This window comes from Haliaeetus albicilla, chromosome 16 (assembly GCF_947461875.1).
Source record: "Haliaeetus albicilla chromosome 16, bHalAlb1.1, whole genome shotgun sequence".
Lineage (NCBI taxonomy): Eukaryota > Metazoa > Chordata > Aves > Accipitriformes > Accipitridae > Haliaeetus > Haliaeetus albicilla.
In genome coordinates, this window is record NC_091498.1 from 26440109 (window position 1) to 26465500 (window position 25392).

General features: G+C 42.0%; 2 protein-coding genes across 3 annotated transcripts in view; both read left to right on the forward strand.

Moving 5' to 3' along the window:
- The window catches only part of LGR4 (leucine rich repeat containing G protein-coupled receptor 4), an 84837-nt gene extending 73386 nt beyond the window's left edge, over positions 1-11451 (forward strand). The window contains exons 12-18 of the mRNA XM_069804057.1: positions 163-228; positions 1317-1388; positions 2357-2428; positions 2731-2856; positions 4256-4377; positions 5043-5117; positions 8182-11451. Of these exons, the coding sequence (XP_069660158.1) occupies positions 163-228; positions 1317-1388; positions 2357-2428; positions 2731-2856; positions 4256-4377; positions 5043-5117; positions 8182-9458 (1810 nt within the window). The 3' untranslated portion in view covers positions 9459-11451. The remainder of the gene's footprint in view (positions 1-162; positions 229-1316; positions 1389-2356; positions 2429-2730; positions 2857-4255; positions 4378-5042; positions 5118-8181) is intronic.
- Positions 11452-14234: 2783 nt separating this feature from the next.
- CCDC34 (coiled-coil domain containing 34) overlaps positions 14235-25392 on the forward strand; it is a 29913-nt gene continuing 18755 nt past the window's right edge. Inside the window, exons 1-3 of one of the 2 annotated variants that reach the window (XM_069804058.1) lie at positions 14235-14340; positions 16960-17011; positions 23985-24117. In XM_069804058.1, the coding sequence (XP_069660159.1) occupies positions 14250-14340; positions 16960-17011; positions 23985-24117 (276 nt within the window). In that variant the 5' untranslated portion in view covers positions 14235-14249. Of the gene's footprint in view, positions 14341-16959; positions 17012-19843; positions 20178-23984; positions 24118-25392 lie in introns of those variants that run through there. The other variant, XM_009918611.2, reaches the window with a different exon arrangement.

Here is a 25392-nt window from a genome sequence, read left to right on the forward strand (position 1 = left end):
AACATTATTCTCATCATAAATCCAAAACACAGCACTATACCAACTATTGGGAAGAAAATTGACTGTATCCCAGCGGAAACCAGGACATGGTTACAAGTGATGAGATGTTTAAGGCAGAAAAAATTTGAACTAAGCACCTTTCTCCCATTTTCTGTTTTGAAGGGATTTGTCTTATAACAATATAAAGGACCTCCCAAGTTTTAAGGGCTGCCACTCCTTGGAAGAAATGTAAGTAGAAATACATGTTATTTATCTTTATTACCTCCTTAGTATGCCGAGTCTCTAGAAACTTTATTTGCTTCATGTTTGATCATAAGTTTCTAAGCTTCAGGACAGAGAGAGGTAATATGACCATCTCATGTGAAGAGTGTGCTGGACAGACAATTCAACCACTTGTGTTTTCCTCAATTAGCTAAGGTTTAATTGTTCCTCTGATGCAAAAAAGAACGAAGGGCACCTTAATCCTGCATTTCATAGTAGTACTGCTATACGCATAAATGGAATGAGCATTTATGTGTTTTCCTTCCTGCCTCTTATCTCTTCCACTCTTCAGTTCCCTCCAAGCATCAGCCTGTGCTTGCGTAAAATGTTTTTTCCTCTAGCCCCTGTGTAAGACACATTCAAAATCCATCTTTGCTTTTCCTTACTTCACTGCTTTAAAGCTTCTTAAGCTTAATTTCCAGACCCTACACAATTTTTCTGCCTGCATATGTTCCTACTTCTCCTTCTACCTCTGCTGCACTCAAACTTCTTTCCCCTTCACCAGAGTGGGGCTAATAGACTTCTCACTGGCCTTTGCTGTTACACTCTTTGACATCTTCAGGCTTGTACACATGGTTAATTGTAAAGGCAGCTAGTGAACTGGAAGTGTAATTTGCCTGTTAGGTCCTGAGGCGTTACTCAGCATTTTCCTTTGATAAATCTGTATTTTGAGAAATGAAAGTTCACTCAGGGTTAGAATATGCCTGAAGACTCCCTGCGGAATGAAGTAGATTTGTTTTAAATTTCAGTGTGACCCCTCAAAGTTCACGAAGTGTTACTTTTAGCTTGGAAATAATTCAGTCCACACTTAACAGTCTCTTCTAAATTAAGTGGCTTGTGAATTGGGATTGGGCAGAGGTGCCATGAAGGAGCTTTGTGGTTGTATTAACATGGCTAATGCGAAATACTTAAACAGTTTGCCTACAAGGGGAAACAAGAAAAATGTTATCATTGGTAAGGCTAAATCTATATATTAGCAGGCACGAAGCTACCCCCTGATTTGAAGTCAGCCCAGTTAGCCAATAAAGTTCTGTTTCTACTTTTCCACTTTGCAGTTCCTTACAGCATAATCAAATCCATGAAATCACAGAGGATACCTTTCAAGGATTGTCCTCCCTTCGTATCCTGTAAGTGCACGTAGCTGCATGCTGAGTAAAGCAAGATAATGTTTTTGATTCCCATGTAAACTGATGTCAGGGTTTGGTGTTACAAATCTGGTTGATGGCAAAAGGCCGGGTATGCTGGATCCTAAGGTGAAGCAAACCATGTACAGGAAATACTAGCAGCAGCCAGTTTCAGTCCCATTCTTTCTATTCTCCATTTTGTTTTTCTAGCCTATATTTTTTTATACATACATACATATTATGTATGAAGAGAAAAAAAGGAGGGGGGTTTTTTTGGTAGTCTACTGTTTTGCATTATATTTTTACTGTATTATTCCATTAGATAGTATTTATTGGAGAGATCTTGTCTGTTTTCCTCATGAGGAGCAGACAAGTAAACAAAATTATCCCTTCCCCTTACATCTCTAGCTATATGAAAATTATATAGGAACGCTGAAATTATCAGAAAACAAAATCCACAAATTGACAGGTGTGTTAAAAGAAGAGTCATAATACAAGTCATGGTGGTCCAGTGGGAACTGGATCTGGAATTTGAAACCCAGCAAAGCCGATGGCCTTCTGCTTGTTCTCGTGTTGTCTTCCCCCAGCCCTGCCGACGTGCCCTGCCGCAGGTGCGGTTGTCACTGCAGGGATCGTCCTGGCACCTTCAGCCTGGCCGTGGGTGGTGGCAGAGCCAGGCTCTACCTGGGGAGCGCAGGCTGAGCTGCTAGCGCCAGGAAGGAAGGGAAAGGGGGCAGGAATGGGAGATGGATTCTGCTTTGGGGATGAGGTGGAGCAGGATACAGCTGCCTTACCGAGGGATTTGGCTGCTACTGCACCTGGCTGACTGGGGAGAGAGGAAGCGGGAGGGTTGTTCAGCTTTGCTGACAAAGGCATAATGTATTTGTCACGTTGGCTTTTTTCTCTGTACGGTGGCTGTTACAAAGTTTTGATGAAACTGCTAAAATAATCTCATTTGGCATTCATTGCAGCGACCTCAGTAGAAATCGGATCCATCAGATCCATAAGGAAGCTTTCACCACTGTTGGAGCTATTGTTAACCTGTAAGTAGGCTATTCTGTGCAGCGACCTCCTCTCTCTATCATTAAACTTCTGAAATAGTAAATATTTTTAGCTTAAAATTAATATGTGCCCATCGTGTTTCATCTCCGTGAATCACGAAACCTCTCGCTAGCTGAACATATGCAGGGCACGCTTCTTTAAAGTGCCTGCTGTGCTGACAGGCATTTGCCAGACCACAACCTCAATATGACGCTTTAAAAAGCCTTCCTACTTCAATGAAATGGATGCTATAGGATCTTCAAACGTACTTTGTTGTAACGCTGTCTTAATATTCACATTTCAGAGACCTAAGTTTCAATGAACTCACTTCAGTTCCAACTGAAGGATTGAGTGGACTGAACCAGCTTAAACTTGCAGGCAATTCTGAGTTGAAAGAAGCTTTGGCAGCAAAGAACTTTGCAAAGCTCCGGTACGTTAGTAAATAGCACCAGAGAGTGCCTCGCTTATTTTGACAGTAACGAGCAATGTGACAATAAATGAAGCCAGTTTAGATAACACTCATGACAAATGGTCAGGCCCTTTGCTGAGTCCTGTAGTGCCTTAACGTTGGTATGTATATGAAAGGGCATCTGACTCTTCTGGTATAGAAGCCATTTGCAGACAATTTTCTTGGAACCTTTTGTATTTTTCCTCCACCACTTTTCAGGAAGTTATCATATGACTTTGGAGTAGTGGTTTGGGTGGATTCCATTTGTTATTGAACTGAGCACATCTGTCATTCAGAATGTGGAAAACGGGAGCAGATGCAAAGGTGTCTGATTCCATAATCACCATGCTTTATACATAAGCTGTTTATTCTTGGAGGCAAATAATAAAGAGTAACAGTAATCATTCAAATGGAAACCTTGTACTGATTTCAGTGGGAGGTGGATCAAACAGTGATTAACTGCTTTGCATTTTCAAAGATCCTTCTGCACCTTAAGAAGAAGCAGTTAAAAATTGTTTCCTGTAGTGTCCAATAGAAAAAAAATGGAGATGAAGATACTGTTAATTTGTTGTAAGGCCAGCAAATGAATCCATGTCGCTTTTAGAATCAGGCTTCAGCAGGCCTGTAGACACAGCAGATCCGTTTTTAGGTTTTGATCTGTGTTTGAGAACTAGTGCATTGTGGGATCCTTTAGACTGATGTTCCTCCCAAATGTTTACCAGAACAGAATTCAGGAACAATACTGCAGACAGTTGATATTGTACCCTTGAGTCAGAAAAATTAGCTTCTGGTCTGCTATTATCTCATTGTTTATGTGAACTTTTAAAAACTCTCTGTGCAGCTGTACTTCTTCTCTACCAGAATTAATGGTATGTACCGTTTCTGTCAAACACACAAAAAAATAGAAAAAAATAGAAAAAAAATCTCATTTCAGGGCCACAAAATGAAGTAAGAAGAAAAGATGTAGTTTTTAACATTGTGGTCATCTGGGAATTAACCTTCTTAAAAAACAGTTACTCTTTAATTAACTTGCTTAATTAGCTTTTAGTTTAATTTGTACAGCAACACCACAAACACTGATCAGAATTTGATTTGTATGTGGAGTAGAATGAGTAGTAGAGAGCTAAACATCACAGAATTTTCTTTGTACCCATTGCAGCAGATGAGACTTAGATGCATCACCTATCCTTTATCTCATTGCAAAAGTTCATCAGAAATGGTTACAACTGATCCAGTTTGAAATAGTTTACTATTAACAACCGTGACCAAAAGAAGCTTCAGTTTTAGCACTGAAGTGTGCCACTGAAATATTTTTAATAGGTGGTTATCTTAACTTCAGTTACAGTGGGTAACGCTCTTTGTTGTTCCCCCTGCATTTCAGGTCACTCTCTGTACCATATGCTTACCAGTGCTGTGCATTTTGGGGTTGTGATTCTTATTTAAACTCTAATGCTGAAGATTCCAGTCACCAAGATCAAGGTGCCTTGATGGATCGCGAGAAGGGTAAGTGTTTCATTGTACTAAACTGGCAGTATTATTTTGGGCCAGACTAGACCGAATAACGGTGTATGTTGTCTTTGAATAAGGAAATTTGGAAAAATGTAAATCTTTATAGGGATACAAAAGCTGTCTCTGAAAGTGCTTAGCAGTTGCTTACAGATCGGCAGTGCCATGTTCCTTCTAAATGTGTGAAATGGATTTATCTGAGAGCGTAAGATTTGCCTGTTTTTAAATAATAATAAAATAATAATAATCCGTATTTTAAAAAATTCTGAACTGCCGGTATTGTTTCTGTCATTTTCTGCTCTGGCAGAAATGGTTCTCAGTATTTCAGCCTTCCTGTTCAGAAAGGGCTTATCCTTCCACTGACTACTTCAAGGCCCATAGATCTTTCCCTGGTGATGAAAGATGTTGCTGCTTTGTTAGAAAGCATTCTGAGTAGCTGGGACAGGCAGTAGTAATTCAAACTGCTGCAGCGATTTCCGCACTGAGCGTTTGACCTTACGTAGCAAACTGGAACAGCTCCACTTGTTAAAGCTTGAATGTTGGTGAAGTGTTAGGCCTTTGATCTTTCAAAGGACTATTTCCATCCTAGGCAGCTTCACTGCGTTTCACTTTTTTTTTTCCTTCCTACAACTAACCTGTTTTTCATTTTTACTTGGATACAGCCGATGCAGATGTTCTAAGAAATGAGGAAAATGAGGAACTGGGACAGACTATTATTCACTGTACACCAGCAACAGGTAAATCTTATAATGTGCTTTAGCCACATTGTGAACTTCAGGCATGGTGTTATGCAAATAGCTGTCTGCAGAATTACATGTTTCATTCCTCGTAGTCATTCTGTACACAGAAGATGAAATTCTACAATGCCTGGGTGAAACTTCATTTGATGTCAGTGTTGTTTTGGATGAGCAATCACAAAGATTTGGCTCAGCTTTAGACACATAGCACTATATCGGAGAACTATGCTAGGAGACAAACAGAAGTTTTGTTCCATAAGCAGAACACTCAAGACTGTAATACTTATATTTGGAGCCTGCTGTGTTTAATGCACTGCCCCCTAATTCTGCATTACTCTTGCCAAAGAGATGTCTGTGGAGCAGACTGTATGAATGCTCATCTGTTTCAGTGAGAAGTCAGCCTGTGCTTTAAAAGCTTAACTCAAACTGCTGTCATTGGTGGTTTTAACTAAGCTTGATGTCTTTGCAGAAGGGAGGATGAGGAACGCTTATGTGATCTGTTCCCCAGCCCTGCTATAGCCGCATTAACTGACAGCAGAGGGCTATTACAAGTAGCTGGAGCAGGCAGTAGCATCTTAAACTGCTACAGATATTTGCACAATGAGTAGTCTTATTGGCATACCAGAACTGCTCCAATTCGGGCTTGAACAGTCCAGGAGCGCTTGAAAGTCTTTGATCTTGCAAACGAATATTTTCATTCTAGGCAGCTTTGTTGCTGCCCTTCTGCTTATCTTCCTCGAACTGCAAATTTCCACACGTGGTTCCACTCAGCTCCTAAAGCGCTTGCTGTGGTGCCTCCTGCTTCCTCGCCTTTGCCATGGGCTCTCCAGAGGATTCCTTCTATACGTCTTGTACCCTCCTGTTTGCATAAACGAATATATAGGTGGGGAGAACTGTATGCTTCCAGTGAAGTTACTTCTGGATGAGCAGGGGTTTTCCAAGTCTTGTTTCATTCTCTTCTCCTAAACTGGTATTTTACATCCATTATGAAAATCTGTTCGGTCTTCGTCTTTTGGGCTAGCTCCAGCTTTAGTATACAGAATATCACAAGGATTTCTTGATCACAGCCAAAAAAAAATTGTGGTCAGAAAGTCAAATACATTATTAACGTAACTGTACGTGATCTGAGAATTAATTTGACGAAGGCTACTTATTTGCTTTTGATCTCCTGTTCACAGAATGAGAATTCAGATGGTGTGTTACATGGGTTAAATCTTTAAAGCCTTTAGCTCTCTTTTTTTTTTTTTTTTTTTTTTGCCAATGCCAGAGATGCTGTAGCTCTAAAAGGGAAGGAAGAGCTTGTTTTACAAGTTCACAATTTGCCTTGTTTTTCACCAGTCCCTCCCATACTAACAACTTGTTTTCTATGCCATGCTGTCGTCTGGTCATAAGTAGGACACTCCACCCACGGTGTAAGTTGTGAATCATTGCTCATCTCGTAGATCCACTTTCCGCTTTGCCTAATGGCAGGAGTGGATTGCTGAACAGTGGCACTCAAGTAGCAAAGCACTGAAAGCCGTGAAACTCATCCTTCCGAGCATGAACTTCCCCCGGTGGGCTGGGAATATTAGCGAGAGAGGAGGGTAACTTTTAGCTCTAAGGATAGTTAGACCTTGGGAGAAAGACAAAGGAGGAAAGTGTGGTGGGGTTTGTTTGTCTGAAGATACCTCACTGTACAGCTACTAGAAAACAGACTTCACATTGATTTTGGAAGCACAGCATCAGCATTTTAAAATTTCCTAAGTAGGAAGTTGTTTTTATTTTTAAGTAGATTCAGTTTAGCAGCTATTGTTGCGTCATGTGAATGTACTGCAGAAATAGTTATTTTGGCGAGAATGTCTTACTTGGGAATACCTGCAAAAAAAGGGATTTTACTGGTCTGATAATCCAGATAGCACCGTTATTCCCTGCCCAGAAATGAAGCTTGCTCGTTTAAACAAAAAGATTCTTTTTTGACTTGTCAGTTCAGTAATTTCTGGAAGTTGCCTTAGGCTTTGGGAGACTTTTGCGCTGACATTTAATCGTTCTCCGCAGTTGCTGCAGCTCACATTAGTGATGGGTTGTACTTACCTTTCACCTGCCTAAAGGGAAGGCATGAGCTGCGCAGAGCCAGGAGTCGCCGGCTGAATCCGGCTCAGAAGCTCCGGCCCGAGGTTGCAGCACAATTTGGCATTTTTCTGCTCTGCCTCCAGCTCCCAGTGTGCCCGACTGCAGGGAGAGATCCCCAGCTATTGTGCTTTGGACAATTAGCTGTGCTTAATGGGGATGTAGGAGAGGTTAAACTCTTCTAATTGTTACTTGAAATCAGTAGGATTTCCCTATGGAATAAATAGCAATTAGAAGGATTAGAAGGGTAAGCAGTAGTAGTGACCTTTTTTCCTTGTCTCGCCTCATATTATTTTGCTTGTTGGAAGTTTTTTATTGTTTAAGCTTTTTTTCAGTGGGAAAAGAAGAAGAAAAAAATCATTTTCCCTATATGACTTTCCAAGCTCACAGTGCCCTTCAGTGACGGGGGTGGGGGGTGGGGCTTGTGGTGAATTCCCATCCCTATTAAAGCTGATTAAATTGAATTTGTCAGCTGTTTTACAGATATTTCCTTGTGACCAAAAGTTACTCCAGGAGGCATGCTTGTGAAATCATTTTTTGAGAGAACACATTGCTTCTAAAAAATTCTTTCCCCCACTTGCTTTTATTTTGTTACCAATTTTTTTAATGAAGTATGAAATCTAAAGAAAATAAAAAGTATTTAGGTGGCACTAATAAAAGCTATTTTGAGTAGCTAAAAGGTAATTAAGTTTGTTTAGCTAGCTTGTTTATACAAAGTATTCTCAAGTGACCATTCATTGCAGTAATTACTTCAGGCATAATTAATTAGTAAATAGCTTCAGCAGAATAGTTTACTTTTAACTGACCTATTTAGCAATTCAGCTGTGTACTCTATTCATGAATTAATGAGTTCTCTTGTAATACCTTTTGAAAATCTTGCTTATTCAGGCACGATTTTTTTTCCGAAGTTGGTTGTGCTTATGTTTGGTTTTTTGTTTGTTTTTTTTTTTTCTTCTAGGTGCTTTTAAGCCTTGTGAATATTTATTGGGCAGCTGGATGATTCGACTTACTGTCTGGTTTATTTTTTTGGTTGCTTTGTTCTTCAATCTGCTTGTCATGTTAACAATATTTGCATCCTGTACTCCATTGCCATCTTCCAAACTGTTTATAGGCCTGATTTCTGTCTCTAACTTATTTATGGGAGTCTATACTGGTATTTTAACTTTCTTGGATGCTGTCTCTTGGGGAAGATTTGCTGAATTTGGCATATGGTGGGAGACTGGCAGTGGTTGCAGAGTTGCTGGGTTTCTTGCAGTCTTTTCGTCAGAAAGTGCCATTTTTTTCCTGATGTTGGCAGCTGTTGAACGGAGCTTCTCCGCGAAGGAGATCATTAAAAAGGGGAAAAGCAATCGCCAAAAACAATTTCAAATTGCGGCAGTTTTTGCTTTCCTATGTGCTGTGGTAGCGGGATGCTTGCCACTTTTTTATAAAGCGGAGTATTCGGCATCACCCCTTTGCTTGCCCTTCCCCACTGGAGAAACACCTTCGTTAGGTTTCACAGTAACTTTAGTGCTCCTGAATTCATTAGCGTTTTTGCTAATGGCTGTGATCTACACTAAACTGTATTGCAACTTGGAAAAAGAGGACCTCTCCGAAAACTCGCAGTCCAGCATGATTAAGCATGTCGCTTGGCTAATCTTCACGAACTGCATCTTTTTCTGCCCTGTTGCGTTTTTCTCATTTGCACCGTTGATCACTGCGATCTCCATCAGCCCTGAAATCATGAAGTCTGTTACTTTGATATTTTTCCCATTACCTGCTTGCCTGAATCCAGTTCTGTACGTGTTCTTCAACCCCAAGTTCAAGGAAGACTGGAAGTTGCTCAGGCGCCACATGAGCAGGAAGAACGGAGCGGTAGCGATCGCCGTCAACGCTCAAGGGGGCTGCGCGGCGCAGGATTTCTACTACGACTGCGGCGTGTACACCCATTTGCAGGGTAACATCGCCGTGTGTGAATGTTGTGAATCGCTCCTTTTATCCAAGCCCGTGCCCTGTAAACATTTAATAAAATCACACAGCTGCCCCGCGCTGGCGGTGGTGCCTTGTCAAAGGCCGGATGGCTACTGGTCGGACTGCGGCACCCAGTCAGCCCACTCCGACTACGCGGACGAGGACGACTCCTTCGTCTCGGACAGCTCGGACCAAGTGCAGGCCTGCGGCCGTGCGTGTTTCTACCAAAGCCGAGGATTCCCTTTGGTTCGTTACGCCTACAACATACCGAGAATTAAAGACTGAAAAGGCTTTGCGCCATCAGCTGTTCCAATAAAGAGGTATAACGCTTCGTAGACTGTTGCCTGTTTTGACCTTTCGAGCAGGAAGCACTTTTGTAATCATCACTTAGTGTCGTTTGTAAAGAAGGGAAGCGGGCAGTAACTTCTTGAGCCATACGTTTAAAAATAATTAAACAAATAAATCAATTGCCCCGACTGTAAATAATTGGTAAACCAAATTTGTTACCCAATATTTTTACTCTTTCCACACAATAGTGGTTTCTTTTATACGGTTTTTTACATGCTAGTGGCGTGTTTCCACGTTGTACTCCAGTTGTACTTTACTTCTGCTGTTGGCAAGGTAAGTTCTGTTGATTTTTTTTTTTCTTTATTTTTTCTGCCAAAGCACAATATAAAGGACAGCTGTTTAATATTAAAGAAATTATTTTTAAATGTGACTTTTCTATAATTAAGCAAAAAACCTCTCTTGCTAGCTTTGTATAGTGTATTCAGCATTGAATCTCAGGATGAATTTTACTGCAGGGCCAAAAAAGGGATTAATTCTCCCATACATAACTGTGACAGCAGTATAGGAATACCATGTTTGTTTTGTATTTCAAGCCAACGTTCAATTTTAAAAAAAAGGTCATGTTACAATAAAGCACTTGTGTAATCTACACTATCTGTAGACTATGAAATAAGCGTAGTAAGAGCTGTCAGGAATAATAGGGTTGAACGCATTTTTCCAGTGATGATGCATGACTTCAGGTGAACCACAGCAACTTTCTTCAGTATTATGCAGTCGGGTCACACTGTTGGAAGGAGTTATCGATGCATCGGTGGGTGTTAGCAGTGCTGTTGATGTATACAGCTCATGTCTTTGCAGAAAGACTGGGGAATACTGCAGCCTGTTGAATGTTACAGCACCCCAATAATATCTATGAATAGACTTGAGATTTTAGCAAATAGAGGGAAAACAGAAAGCAATTTTGCAATAAAAGAAAAGCATTTTTGCCAATTATTTTGCTGAGAGTGAAGTACACTGTGCAAAGTCGCTGATTTTCATGTAAATCGGTGCACTATTTTAAAACCATTCAAGTCCTGCGACCCAAATGATTTAAGTACAATCAGTGATCCATTTATCTACATTTAGTTTGAAATCTGATCGATATAAAGTTATGAATGCATGATTAAGTAATTACATATGTTTCTTGAACGAAACACTAAATCGAGAGCAAATCCACTGCCATCCTAGTTACTCTGGAGACATTCTCATTAAGATTTAAAGCTAGATTGCTGTTTTAAGAATTAAACTGTATATACTGTTCATACAATGAATTTTTATCTTTGTATTGTAAATTATTTGATAGGACACATGATGGGAAATATGGCTTCAGTTCATTTTGTTAATTAAAGCTACCTCCTAAACAATAGTGGCTGCCAGTAGCAGAATGTTTAAAATGTGGTTTATATACTTTTTGCATTGTAAATAGACATGGTTGTATATTGTCACTGTAATAAAAACAGAATCCTTGTATATCAAAATCATGTAGTTTGTACAAAGTATGGGAGGATTATTTACTGTATGCTGTTAATTTTGTAAGCCAAAATATTCACATGTAAAAACAAGAGAGAAGAAAACCAACCCAGAGTTGTTAATCCTTATATTTACACTCATGAATATTACATCTGCAATTAGCATGGAATGTTACACTGGGAGCAAATAAAGGGTACATGACTATTGATTGTTATTTATCTCTGTTTTTCCAAAGTTAAGGCTGAAAATGGTGCACATGTGAAATTATTGAGCGTAAATAACGTGTCATTTGCTCTCCACTGCGTGTGGTGAGAGTTTCAGGAAAAAATTGCCAGCAAAGTAAGAAAGTTGCCAATTTGCAAGTGGATTTATGATCTCGGACTAATGCTGACTCTTGGCATGCAAAAGGTTAAAACCTTCAGAGAAGTGTTTGCCCTCTTAGAAAGCAATCTCTTTAATAAAGACATTACTACATATTGTATTTGAGTTGAAATGTTTTTAGTATGGCTTGGAAAAATGATGATTTTGGTTTTGATACAATTTCCATGCTGAGAGTTGGGCGGGGGTTAGCCATAGTCTTTTGTAAGAGTCCCAGTCTGTTCCACACTCTCTATGTTGGCCAACCAGTCACAGGTAACGAGCATGCTTCTGACAAGAATACTTCTCAAAAAGGACAAGAAATGTCAGATGCCATTTCATAATCGGTAGGGAAGGAAATTCAACTGTCAATTTCAAACAATGTTTTTGAGTATGGATTTATTTCTTCTTCTGTTTTACAAATGAGTTTTCACTGAAATACTATTAAAGTGGTCAGATGCGATCCGTTTGGAGTTACAGTGTTTAATTTATTCATCAATATGGTTTTGATTTAATGCAGTCAGCCCAGTGTCTTCCAACACACACAGGTTTTATCTGCTGGTACAGGGGAAAGACTACAGGCACTGGCTACTAAAATCAGCCCGTCAAGAAGCAGTGCTGCAAAACTTGCCTGTCTCAGCATCGCCACGTGCTCAACCCCTTTGGACGATCGCGTAGGGAGAACCCGGAGAAACCAGGTACTCGATGCCTCTGTGTCGTGTCTTTGATGGACAAGCTGGTCTCGGTAGCAGGGCACAATGTTCGGATGCTCACAGCCACAGTAGGAAAGGGATCCACTGGGAACTTGCTCCCTCTCCTCCCCACTCCAAAAGCGGTATCATACATGTGGGGACAACTTGCCTTAGAGCTGTGCTGTGTTAGCAGTGTGTGCGGTTTCTCAGTTACCTCTGTACAAGCGGCTTTCAGAGCTGTCACCCAGGCAGCCATCTCCTTAGTGAGGCAAAGCTTCCTCATTTCAGTTTTGATACTCAAATGACTGAAACTTCACAAGTTAGACTCTTCTGGGGTGTCTGTAGGAAAGAAATCCTGTGATTTCCTAGAGTCTAAAGCTAGCCAAAATGTTCTTGTGTGAGAATGACACACACCTTGCTTCTAAACCCTTCTGAACAGCTGCTGTTCTGAGCCCAGCGCTGGATTTAGCAGACAAAAAGAATTTGCTCTTGGCTTTAAATAAAGGAAAACTTAGGACAAGGAGAACATTAGTTTGTTTGTTTTCCTTCCTCATCTTCTGCTGTTGTGAGGAAGCAGCTTTCTGCAGGGAGACAGTCGCAAATAAGATTGCCAAAGTTGTTGCTAAGGTATTCCCTACCTTTCCCCGCATTGAGAGTAATTTCTTACGGACAGCTATTAGCCTGCTCTGTGGCACTATGCTGATGAGATCTCTTAATTTGAAACGGAGCCTTTTTATTCTCTTACAAAAATAATGCATCCACTTAAGCAACTTTTTGGTCTAGATCCCTTTTACCCCTTTTCATTTCTTTCCAGTAGCATTTCCTACTTTTAATCATAAATTTACTCAGAAATTTCAAAGTTATACAAAGATACTTTTCTCTAATAATTCTTTTGACCTTGATTACTATTTTTAAGCCTTCAGTTTTAATTTACAGGGTAATATTTTTAATTAAAAGCACAATGCAGAGTTTGTTTCATATGTACTCTCAATTTTTAATTACATAGATGCTTTTGATCTTTTGCTGCTAGCATAGGTTTATTTTTAGCAAGAGATTTTTTTTAATATTACCTTTCACGTATCGTACAGTAGGATCTGACTGATTTACACTTGGCACTAGAGCTCAGCTGAAGTTAATTCAGTAAATAAGGAAATTAATTAAATCTGAAATGGGGTAATACATCACAAATTACTGTTTTCTTTACTGTTGCATACTGTAAGAACTTGGAGGGTGAATGGACGCATTTCATATGTTGCGTTCATGGCACTATGCTACTATAAAATGTCATTTAGGTTGTACCTAAGAAATACTAGTTAATGGTCGCTGTGGCATTTACTTGTAAGGAAATTATTTAGATTTGAGGGTAACAAAATACAAAGTGTCTCACTGGTTTCCGGTAATAAAAGTATAACCTGTAAGCGTCTTTCGAAAACTTCAGCCGAAAAATGAACAACTAAATCTGTTAATAACTGCAGCTTTAAAAGAGATAAAGACTGTGCAGAAGCATAAACTAGCTGAACAAGCAAAGGCTGTTGAAAAGCAGCAGGGCTGTGATCTCCAACTAACGTAAAACAACTGAGGTGAGGAGATCCTGCTATTGGTTCAGAAAGATGGGATCTGAATATAAATGTGTTTCGTAGAGTTCTTGCACATTCCCCTAACCGAGAGAGAAATTCTCACCTTCTGGAGGCCGCGCTCCTTGAACGCAGATGGCTCCAGGTCTGCGGTCAACAGAATCTGGACTGGGACCAGCAGCGGGTACAGTGTATTGCACAGATGAGAATACACCGTACGGAGAAGGAAACCTGAAGCAATCCAAGACCTCTCAGATTTCACAGCCTCTAGTCAAGCAGCACTACACGTGCAGGCACAGAAATAGCCAGTAGAAGAGTATAGGCAGTGCTTGGTCAGCTCTGACACCGAGTGTGGAGCCAAGCAGCTTGCTTTCTCGCTCCCGTGCCTGCTGCACCATTTTTCCCTTGTCCTGGTTTCAGCTGGGATAGAGTTAATTTTCTTTCTGATAGCTGGTATGGTGTTATGTCTTGGATTCAGTATGAGAATAATCTTGATAACACACTGATGTTTTTAGTTGTTGCTAAGTAGTGTTTAGACTTAAGGATTTTTCAGCTTCTCATGCCCAGCCAGCGAGAAGGCTGGAGGGGCACAAGAAGTTGGGAGGGGACACAGCCAGGACAGCTGACCCAAACTGGCCAAAGGGGTATTCCAGACCATGGGATGTCATGCCCAGTATATAAACTGGGGGGAGTTGGCCTGCGGGGGGATTGCTGCTTGGGAACTAACTGGGCATCTGTCGGCGAGTGGTAAGCAATTGCATTGTCCATCGCTTGTTTTGTATATTCCAATTCTATTATTATTATTATTTTATTATTGTTATAATTATTAGTGTCTTCCTTTCTGTTCTATTAAACTGTTCTTAACTCAGCAGTTTTACCTTTTTCCTTCCGATTCTCTCCCCATCCTACTGGGTGTGGGGGAGTAAGCAAGCAGCTGCGTGGTGCGTAGTTGCTGGCTGGGGTTAAACCATGACACCCCCACACTGGAAAATCTGAAAACTTGGGAAGGCTTCCTAAATTTGACTACATTTGGCTCAAATTTTCTATTTTTTTTTTTCCAGGTTGCAAGTAAAATCAAGATATACATTCTTTTCTTCACAAATGTATGCTTAGACAACAAGCTTAAGGCATATTGTTTATGCCTTACTTTGTGCCTAAATTTAGTAAGGTTGTTTTTTCAGTAGGATTATTTTTATGCTTTTTCTGTGTTCCTGAAGACAAGTGTGGAACTAGACATTACATTTGAAAGCAATCTTATCTGATTATTTTCATTAAATCTGGCTAGTATTAATCAAGTTGAACTGAGAGGTTTCCTTCTGATGGCTCTTATGTTTTTGGAGACTGACTTGATCAGGTTACAGTTGAATTTCTAAACTATTTCATAAAGAACAGCTGGCAACTTCAAATATTTCAGAGTTGTCAAATCAGGGTAGTTGGTGATTCAGGGTAGTTGCTTATGCCTAAAATTTAATTCATTCCTATGTTTGTTACCTGTAGAATTGCTTTCTTGATATAATTGTCTATGTAAAATGGTTTTTCAAATACTGTGGATGGCAACTAGGGATTACTTGTGAGCGATTTGTCAGGAGCATTTGGATGTTCAAACAGACTGATTGGCATGATTCAACAGTCAAAGTGTAGGTCTGTGAGCGTATCACTCTGCGTTTACTCTGAATTTAACTCCCTGTTGCTGGATAGCTTCAAGTACTTATTCCATTGTCTGCGATGGTGGGGTTTCAGTTAGCACTGAAAGACTAAATGTCAGTTTTGTCATTTCTTTGGTGAGAAATTAGGCTAATTTTTCACAATAGTAACAACCAGAGGGCTGTGTGTATATATATTTATTCACTACACTCTATTGTTTGTGGCAACTTTTGTGCTTCATTGTGTCAGTTTGATTTTGCCCATAGGCTTTAGCACTGTTGGTGCTTAATTCCTGCCAGGGCAGATGCTTTTTAGAGGCAGTCTTTCCTATTATGACACTAAGTTGACAGAATTAAGGTTTTGCCGTGAAGCATGTCCTTGTAACGTGCTATTTGTCTGCTTGTCAGTCATTCTGTGGCCATAGGAGTTGTGTACCTGAACCTGCAGGGTGGTTGTTTCAATTGTTAGTATTTTACAAAATGACATTGTTTGGGCTTTTTACCTTGCCTGTATTAACTGGGGCACAGAGGCTGTGGAGCTGGCTTGACAAGTTGGGCAGAATGGTAAGAAGAGGGATAACAACGATATTATTTTATACTTTCACTTCCCTTCAAAGTTGGATGCTTCTGCCATTCCAGGAACGGTGCTTTAATTCCCCGAAAGGTGAACTGGCTCTCGCCGCCCTCTGTGTAGGCAGTCTTGATGCATAAACTCTGGTTCCTTGTCACAATAGTAAGGTTTGTTAATATAAGCTATTTGCCCAGTTCCTGTTCTTGAATCCCCAAGGAATTATCTTATTCTGTATAATAATATAGAGAGGGAAGAGAAAGACTCAAATGTTTGTGTCTGCCAAGATTGCAGCTGGCTGCTGCCTTGCCTTGAGACATCCGTTTCATAGTTTCTGGCCATCCTGGATGAGCAGCTGTGGGGCCGCATCGGAAGCAAGAGATGCCCAGTGCAGTGACCTCCAGAACTCCTCAGTTCAGTGAGACAACAAGGACTTTTCTTTTTTTTTTTTCTTTTTTTCCTGTTCATTTAAGACTGTTGCCAGTCTTCACTATGAGATGGGCTTTAAGGTTGAGGGAGGTTTTCAAGCATTCCTAAGATGTTTTGAAATTACCTTAGTCTGCAGCCTGCTGAAATACTTGAAGTTTTCATGCCCACCGTGACATGGAGCTTTGCTCCCAGTGCTTGTTTAGCCATGTAGTAAACAACTTTTATACTTCTTTTACTTCTTAGCTGCATGCAGCACATACACAGACGTTCATGTAAAACCATAGGTGTTTTGTGTTTAACAAAGCTGAGGCATTGCATTGCGCACCTTGTATCCTAAAAATTCAGTCTGATTTGAAATTTTCTTGTTCTTGTAACTTTACTTGGCATGAAATTTAGGTTCTAGTGATACTCTGTTGTCTCCAGTACTTGAATCATCAGCTTAAATTATTATAACAGGTGCAATATGCTCTCTGTTAGACAGTGAAGCTAGTAATACTTGAATCTTTATTTGATGATGATCAGCTCAACAATCTCCCACAAGTGGCTGAAGCTATGTTAATATCGTGAATATGAATTTGCTGCATAGTGATGTAGTCAGTACTATAGGAGTGCTTCGATCAGAGATGCATTCAGTTTTCAGCTTGCTGGAAAGCCATTCCAGATGATCAGCTGGTTATCGGCACTTATTATCAGTAATAGGATAACACTTGTTTTTTTTCCTTATAGGAACCATAATGATATTTCTCCAGGCTGCCAAAACTGCAGTTCCCATGAGAAGGTAAGCCAAATTAAGAAGCTCCACCAGTGAAAGGGGGAAATCCCTCACAGCTCACCTCTGCCTCTCCCTTCCTTCCACTTTGTGGCTGTGCACTCCTGGCGCTTGCCTTGGTTTGGCCTCGTGCTTGTCGGACTTCTCCCTGAGCTTTAACTTGCTCAGACCGCAAGTTGCTTGGCCAACAATTTGGATGGTTTTCTATTACATTAGTAAGGCAGTGTGGCTCGGTGAAGCGTCCCGTGAGCAAGAGGGAGGGAGAAGTACATGCTCCTGAGAGACAGTAGAGATGCAGACCTTTTGGTGGAGAAACGATGGAATTGGGTGCCTGTGAATCTGCAGCCCAAGTGCCAAACAACCCATCTTAAAACTCCCAAGTATGATCATTTGGGTATTCTTTAGGACTGTTAGTGATGGCATTGAAATGTTTCCCACCTCATGGCACTCATTTTTGGTGTTGTCTAGGCACACATAATGGTTGTGTAGGTTTGATGGCCTTTTTATGTCATTGAGCCAGTGAAATTCAATTTTTATGGCAAATCAATTGCCTCAAATGTCACAAATGACCTTCCCATTTTAGACAAATAATTTTTAATGCTGTTGCTTATATTTCAACTTGCCTATCCAACTAAAAATATATTTCTTGTTAAACTCGCCTACCTGCAGAATCTTGGCAAGAACAATTCCATCAATAAAGCTACCAAATTTACAATCACTTTCAAACTTTGATATCTCATGTTGTCATGGTTTAACCCCAGCCAGCAGCTAAGCACCACGCAGCTGCTCTGTTACTCCCCTCCTCAACTGGACAGGGGAGAGAAAATACAACAAAAGGCTCGTGCGTCGAGAGAAGGACAGGGAGAGATCACTCAACTAATTACCAACACGGGCAAAACACACTTGACTTGGGGAAAACTAACTTAATTTATTGCCAATCAAACCAGAGTAGGGGAATAAGAAATAAAACCAAATCTTCAAACACCTTTCCCCCACACCTCCCTTCTTCCCGGGCACAGCTTCACTCCGGATTCTTTACTTACCCCCCACAGCAGCACAGGGGGATGGGGAATGGGGGTTGGGGTCAGTTCATCACAGGTTGTCTCTGCCGCTCCTTCCTCCTCAGGGGCAGGACTCCTCACACTCTTCCCCTGCTCCACAATGGGGTCCCTCCCATGGGAGACAGTCCTCCACGAATTTCTCCAATGTGGGTCCTTCCCACGGGCTGCATCCCTCAGGCACAGCCTGCTCCAGCGTGGGTCCCCCGCGGGGTCACAGGTCCTGCCAGAAAACCTGCTCCAGCCTGGGCTCCTCTCTCCATGGGTCCTTAGGTCCTGCCAGGACCCTGCTCCAGCGCGGGGTTCCCACGGGGTCGCAGCCTCCTTCGGGCATCCCCCTGCTCCGGCGTGGGGTCCTCCCCGGGCTGCAGGTGGAGATCTGCTCCCCCGTGGACCTCCCTGGGCTGCGGGGGGACAGCCTGTCTCACCATGGTCTTCCCCACCAGGGGCTGCAGGGGAATCTCTGCTCTGGCGCCTGGAGCACCTCCTGCCCTCCTTCTGCACTGACCTGGGCGTCTGCAGGGTTGTTTCTCTCAGATATTCTCACTCCTCCCTCCTGGCTGAAGTTGCCCTCGTGCAGTTTTTTCCTGTTCTTAAATCTGTTCTCCCAAGGCACTACCACCGTCGCTGATGGGCTCGGCCTTGGCCAGCGGCGGGTCCGTCTTGGAGCCGGCTGGCGTTGGCTCCGTCGGACATGGGGGAAGCTTCCAGCAGCTTCTCACAGAAGCCACCCCGGTACCAAAACCTTGCCACGCAAACCCAATACGCATGTTCAAATCAGTAACACTTCTGCTTAGCCACAGCAAAATGACTCAAGTTAGAAAAAGCTACCCACCGCTAGTCAGTGGTTATCTCCTTGGTAGATGAAATTCGAAGGCAATGCAAAGCTTTGGTGATACACATGATTGTTGGTGATTCTGCTTAAGGATTTGGCTAAAAAGGTGGTCGAGGTGGCCCAACATTGGCAGTAAAGAGGGACTGTGTTCCTGGGGTTTGGAACCATCATGGAATATTGATAAAGTATCCAGTGGCAAACAAGGAAGGACAGGAATGTATTAAAAAAAAAAAAAGTTTTGTTTAGGACAGATTGCTGTAGACTCACTGGAGAATAACTGATAGGAGGGAAGGGAAAGGACATCATTAGCCCAGCGTAAGTGCATGAAAAACAAAAGTCTTTAAAACTTTAACTCAGAAACAAGATTCTAATTGTGGGGACTGAAATGGGACGCTGCAGTTTAACATAAGGATAGGTGACGAACTTTGACTCGGCTGTTAGAAAACACTGAGCTGCCGCCTTCTGACATACTGGAATCTTCAACTGTGGATGAGGTTGCTGGTACCTGCTGACGGAACCGGTAAGCGTGTAAAAATGTGAAGTAATAAAGAACAGCTGTAAAGGGCTCATATCAATTAGCACAGGAGGGCGTTAATGATGGCCGCGGAGAGGACCAGGGCCAGGCAGGCGGTTGCAGGGGCTGCTGCCTTCCCTGGTCCGGCGTTCCCCCCTCACCCCGGGAGAGGACTTCACTGCTCCGCACAGAACCCGTATTTCCCCGGCGTCCCTTCCCAGGCGCTGCCTCAGCCCTCGCCGCCGGCGGCGGGAAGGCGGTGAGGCGGGAGGGCGAGGCGGCGGGAAGCCGAGGCGGGCGGCGGGGCCGGGGCCGCCCGCTCGTCCCTCAGGCGGGAGAGGGCTGAGGCGAGGGGGGCGGAGGCCGCTGGCGGCTGAGGCGTCGCGGTTGCCATGGCGGCGGCGCGGAGCCCGCGGGGGGGGGAAGCCGCGGGGGCCGCCGGGAGCGCGGGCTGTGGCGGGCCGGGCCGTCTGCGCTTGGCGGAGGCCGCTGCCGCCGTGCCGGGACGGGCGGCCGTTAACCGCCGCCCTTTCCCTCAGGTGCCGACATGAGCAGCGGCGCCCGGACCCGCGGCAGCAGCAGCAGGAGGAGGAGGAGGAGGAGGGCCGCCCGCCTCAGCCCGCCGGCCTCCGCCAGCTCCGAGGGCGAGGAGCCCCTCAGTCCCTCTGGCTGCTCCCCGCTCTCCCCCCCGTCCCGCCCCGGCTCCCTGAGCGGCGAGGAGGAGGAGGAGGAGCGGGCGGCGGCCTGCCGGAGCCGTCGAGGCGATAGGTAACCCCTGCGTCTGGGCCCAGGTTGGAGCGGGGAGCTGGGGGCCGCCCCCCGCCTGAGGAGCCGGGCTCTCCAACTCGGCTCCCTCCGCTTGAGGCCTTGGTTGGGGACGGAAGGTTGTTTCACAGAAGTGTGGGCTTGTTCGCGGAGATAAGAGCTTTAGGCACCTCGGTCCCTTTTTGGGAAGTGGCAGGTTACGGCAGCCTTTTCTGTGGGCAGTTGAGCGTCGTCGTGGGTTTGTAAAATATCTGTGAGCTGTTGAACTGAGCCTCGGGGTCTTTGCAAGTTGAAAGAGGTACAGCCGTTCCTGTCATCCTTTTAAATGATCTTGGAGACTAAAGGGCTATTTTGTCTAGTGTACGTAGCCATATCCAGAGTCAGTTTCATGCGTATGCATTGCACAGTTCTTGTTCCTGTGGCTTAACTTCATTCCCTTTTAATTGTACGCAAACTTAATATGTCTTCTTTCCCTCGGGATCTCCTCTGCCTGACAGGAAAATAAATAGTACTTATTCCTCCCTTTAAAATAGAAGGGGGAGGAGCAGGGAGTGCCTGGAATACAACCTTCGCAATGGAAACTTCGCAGATCTGTGCGGTAACTGATGGTGGATGTAACTAGCGAGACTGAGCTGAGCTAAAAGTGCCAGTGGGGTAAGGGGAGGATAGCCGAGCTTCACGGGAGTGCAGGGTCCCGGTGTGGTTCTCGGGCTCTCATGGAGAGCAGTGCGCACCTCCCAGATGGACTGAAAGCGTATGGGGCCACGCTGAACTCTTCTTACAAGCATTTCTTGAAAAAGGTGCTAAAAGTCCAGGGAAAGTGCTCAAATGTAGCCAGAAATAGAAGCTTCAGAATGAAAAGGATATTAGCCTGTTTACGGTCCCTCCTGTTTCCAGTTTTCTGTTACCTGTCCTTTCACTCCTTCCCAATAAGCAGTTTTGTTCACGTACCTTGAAGTTCTGTAGCGCTCGGTTCAAACTGCTGCGTGTCTTTGCAGCTTGAGATGCTGCTTGAAACAGCTGTCAATTTTCGGGCCTGTTGCTGCAGTTATTTCCTGGTGGTGGTAAGATGGAACTGAAGATGACCTCTGTTAGGGCCTGACTTGGAACAATCTCATGAAACTCTGCGAGCACAACATATACTTCACTCGTGCAGACACTGCAACTGAGTAATAGTGCTGCTGTGTTGTAATAAGTGTCTACCAAATGTTCATATAGCAGCTTCCGTGTATAACTGCCAAGATGTCAGAAGTATAATAATAAGAAACACTTCTTTTTACACAGCCACTACCCTCAACGTATACACACGCTCTCTCAAAGAGTCTTTTTGTTGTTGTTGTCCTCTTAAAACTACACAAAATTAGCGTGAGGCAGACATTTAATGTGGGAAATGCAATATTTGCAAAAGAGAAAGGCTGAAAGCAAGGCCTTGTGAAATGGTATTAGGTGTTTTCATACTTTCATTATGGATCAGTGTTACGTTTGATGGCGTGACTTAAGTGACTATATGGTAAATGATAATCACAGTGTTTTCTATTAATCAGACTTCAGTTCTAATGCCAAATACATCTAATTTGATTTAAGATACTTATTTAAAAAATAAATGCACTTGAGAATGTGGTACTTTAAGAAGTCTGTTATTTTAATTATTCAGAGCAAGGTCATAGATGTGAACATGTGAAAATGGTCCCATGATATTCAAGGTCTCTGTGGCTCAAAATATGTAATTAGTGTGCCAGGGAGAGTGTGATGGTGGCTGGGATGCACACTGAGAAGGATTGGATTCCAGTCTGTGCTCTGGTGCAACCTGAGAGCTTTAGACAGTACTGCAGAACGAGAGAAATGTTTCTCCGAACAGTTCTTCCTATTGAGCTTGTGTTTTACTCTGTTTAAACTTCATTTTCTGTTCTTTCTTACTTGTATACAGTAAGTTTTTAATTCATTACTGTGAATTATTTTTTTGAGCAGTTAACAGCGTGAACTTTATAATTACTCATACAAGAAAACACATGGTAAATATTACTTAATTCAGTCCTTCTACTAGTACTTTTTCTTAGGTTGGTCTAATATGTCAGCATTATTCTAGTTCAAGGTGCCATAATGCAAATCATGCACAGCAAAAGAATGTGTTGAGGAAGTATCCCTGCCCAAAATGTCAAGTCTGGACAAAGTTGCGTTGGTTTCCTGAATTTGAATGCATAATACTTTTATCCTTATCTTTAATAAACTTTCAGAGAGTTATTTTCTAACAAAATATGTTATTATGCATTCTTAAGTTGCATCCCTTATTATGTGTACCTGTTCAAAAACAGTCTCTCTTAAATTTTTGGTCTTTGTTAACACTGTAGCATAAAAGGCCTAAGGTGCAGCAGAATGCGTTGGACAACACTGGGCTTGGGAGCGCTTGGCCTGTGCTGCTTCTGTCCGTGCATTGTCAGGGTGTCCTGTCAGTTCTGTTGTGCTACATCTCTGTGGCAGCACAGTATGAGGCGGGTTGGGGGCTGATTGTGTGTGGGGAAAACAACCCTTTTCCAGGTTAGTTTCAGCGTGAATCAGTTCCCCTGGACATGTCCTGGCTTGACCAGCGAATGATCATGTTAGTGCACACACATGCGGGTAACAAGAATGGAGAAGAGTAGGACAAAACTCATTGGCACTGACGTTGTCCTCAAATGCTTTGTATCACAGAAATATATTCTAAAGATTACCGGGATGTAAAATGTTCTCCAACAGAGTATTGCTGTTCCTTGTGAATATGTAATACTTTTATATTGATAAAAAACAGGTATCTTATGCTTAAAAGATTTATTTCAGGAGCATTAACATAATATGCTTGTTGGGATGCCTCTTCTGTAACTTGAATTCAGCAGAGTTACTCACTGTAGCCAGTTATGTATGTAGGTATTTCCAGAGCCCATGTGTCCATATAAAATACGAAACTGAAGTTTCGTTTCACTGTTTTGTTGTTTAAGAAAGAATTCTGTATAAGATAGAAGAAATCTTATAAAGAAATCTATTGGCATGTTTTCAATTTTTATTGACTTAGAGCCTAATATACTGTCTTACTTATGAGATAGTACACGTATAGAATATTATAAAAGATATTTCTGGCCTGGGGCTAGGATTGCTGCATTATTCATGAGTAAAGAAGTTATGAGTGGAGTTATGCAAGGTACTCTATTAAAAGTCTAATAGAACCTTGTATAATATTATCAAGTATTGTATGCAAGCCATATTTCTTAAGTATGTTTCCTGTGAAAGCTTTTTAGAGTGGAAAACTTTACCTGTTAGAGTGAATGGATTCTTAATGCTGAGATTGCTTGATATCATGAATCCAATTCTATAGGACTTAAAAGAAGAAAAAATAGTCTTGATTATTCTTTGCTCGTGCTAAAGGCCAGTTGATACATGGAGCCTTTTGGTGACCGAGGACAGGATGTTAATATTAAATCTCTGATTTCCTTTGGTTTCCATATGTGAGAAGGAAGATGGCACTTTGATGTTTCTGGTGTTAGTTTTTGTTTAGTTCATAAAAGGTAATGTTTGAATCTGTTCCACAGTTTGGAATGGCGGGGGGGGGAATCACTAAAAAGCTAGAATTCAATAAGTAGAATGTAAGGGGGATGGTCAGAGGTGCGTTATAAATGCAAGTTATCCATTCTGGAGATTCCTAAGCAAGTAGAAAAATGATGTCATCGTTGTCACAATATGCCATAATAGAAATGTAATTTTAAGGCAGTAGCACTGCTTAACTTTTCAGCCAACTATATTGCAGATAATATTCTTTTACATTTCTTGTTTTTAATTCAGGAAGGTTGAAGACTCTGAAAGAGCAGGGGAAGAAAAAGAGTCACCTTTGAAAGATAATCTTTCACCATGGGAAGAATGGTTCATTGGCAAAGAGAAGGAACTACGTGCCCGCTTACAAGCTAGAGCTGTAGAGGTGAATACATCCAATTGGCTTGATGTGAAGTCTAATAGAAGATAGCAAGCATGGGAATTTTTTTTTTTTTTTTGGTTGTGGAAACACAAGTAGTTTTGTCCATTATTTTTTAGTGTCTTGGGCCGCCATAGTGCTTGTGTTTGATAATGCTGACATGATTCATGCTATATGCATTCTCTTTTGCTAAATGTTATGCTTCATTGAAGTGGTGCTGTATAATATTTTGCTTATCCAACTGTCAGGTGATGGTTCAAGTTTAAAGGATTAAAACTTATTTATATAATTGGTACCTTGATTTTCATCATGGGTACGTACGCCTGCATGTAGGTAGTAAAACACGACAGGGCGTGTACTGGGTATAAGTATGCCAAACTACTTGGTTAGATATGAGGCACCGTGTTGTTACACACTTAGTGTGTAATTATACAACTGTTTGGTGTCCTTTCCCAGGATAGGTTTCCCTGTCCCAGCATTATTTTCCCCTCCTTCTATCTTTTGCCCCCTTGCAAATGAACAGTTCTGGAATACTGGGGCAGAGTTAAGTGAGAGCATTATATCTTTTCTTGATTAATATATTTGTAGTTGTAGTTGATTAAATCATACTGTTGTTTAAGATCAAATTGGAAGTATTGGGTAGTGGTTAGAACAATCACATCAAAGTTACATCATTTCTCACTTTAGTTACTGATTTACTGTTTGACCTTGAGCAATGTCCTAACCTTTCTGTGATTTGCTTTATCTGTAAAGTGAATATAAGATACAGCTGTTTTATGTGGGCTACCTTAGGTTTTTTATAAAACAGCCACTCATGGAAGGGTCTGGAACAGTCTTTTAGAGGTCAGCATAACACCAAAATAGTTTGTTAAACTTGAGGAATGTGTTCTGATCCGTTAATACGCACCACACATTTCATTACTTCCCCTTTAGATTCCAGTTTGGTGGTCATCTCCCTGTTTTGATTTTTAAGTACAAAAAAGGAGCCAAAGTAATTTCTGGTGTCAGGTAGAAAACGTGGTTTGTGTATGGACTTCTCACATGGTCTTGATGAGGAGCCAAAGCAATTTATTCTTGTGTATCACACAATAGCGTTTATACAGTAGTAAATGTAATCTCGAAGATGTCTCTTAAATATGTATCAGGAGCAGTCATAGGACAAGCATTACTTAAAGCTGCATAGAAATTGGTGGAATAGTGTTTTATTTTTAATTTGTAAGATTTTGAGAATATTAGGTGTTAAACTGCAATGTAGGCAACTCAGATTATATCAGGGGAAAA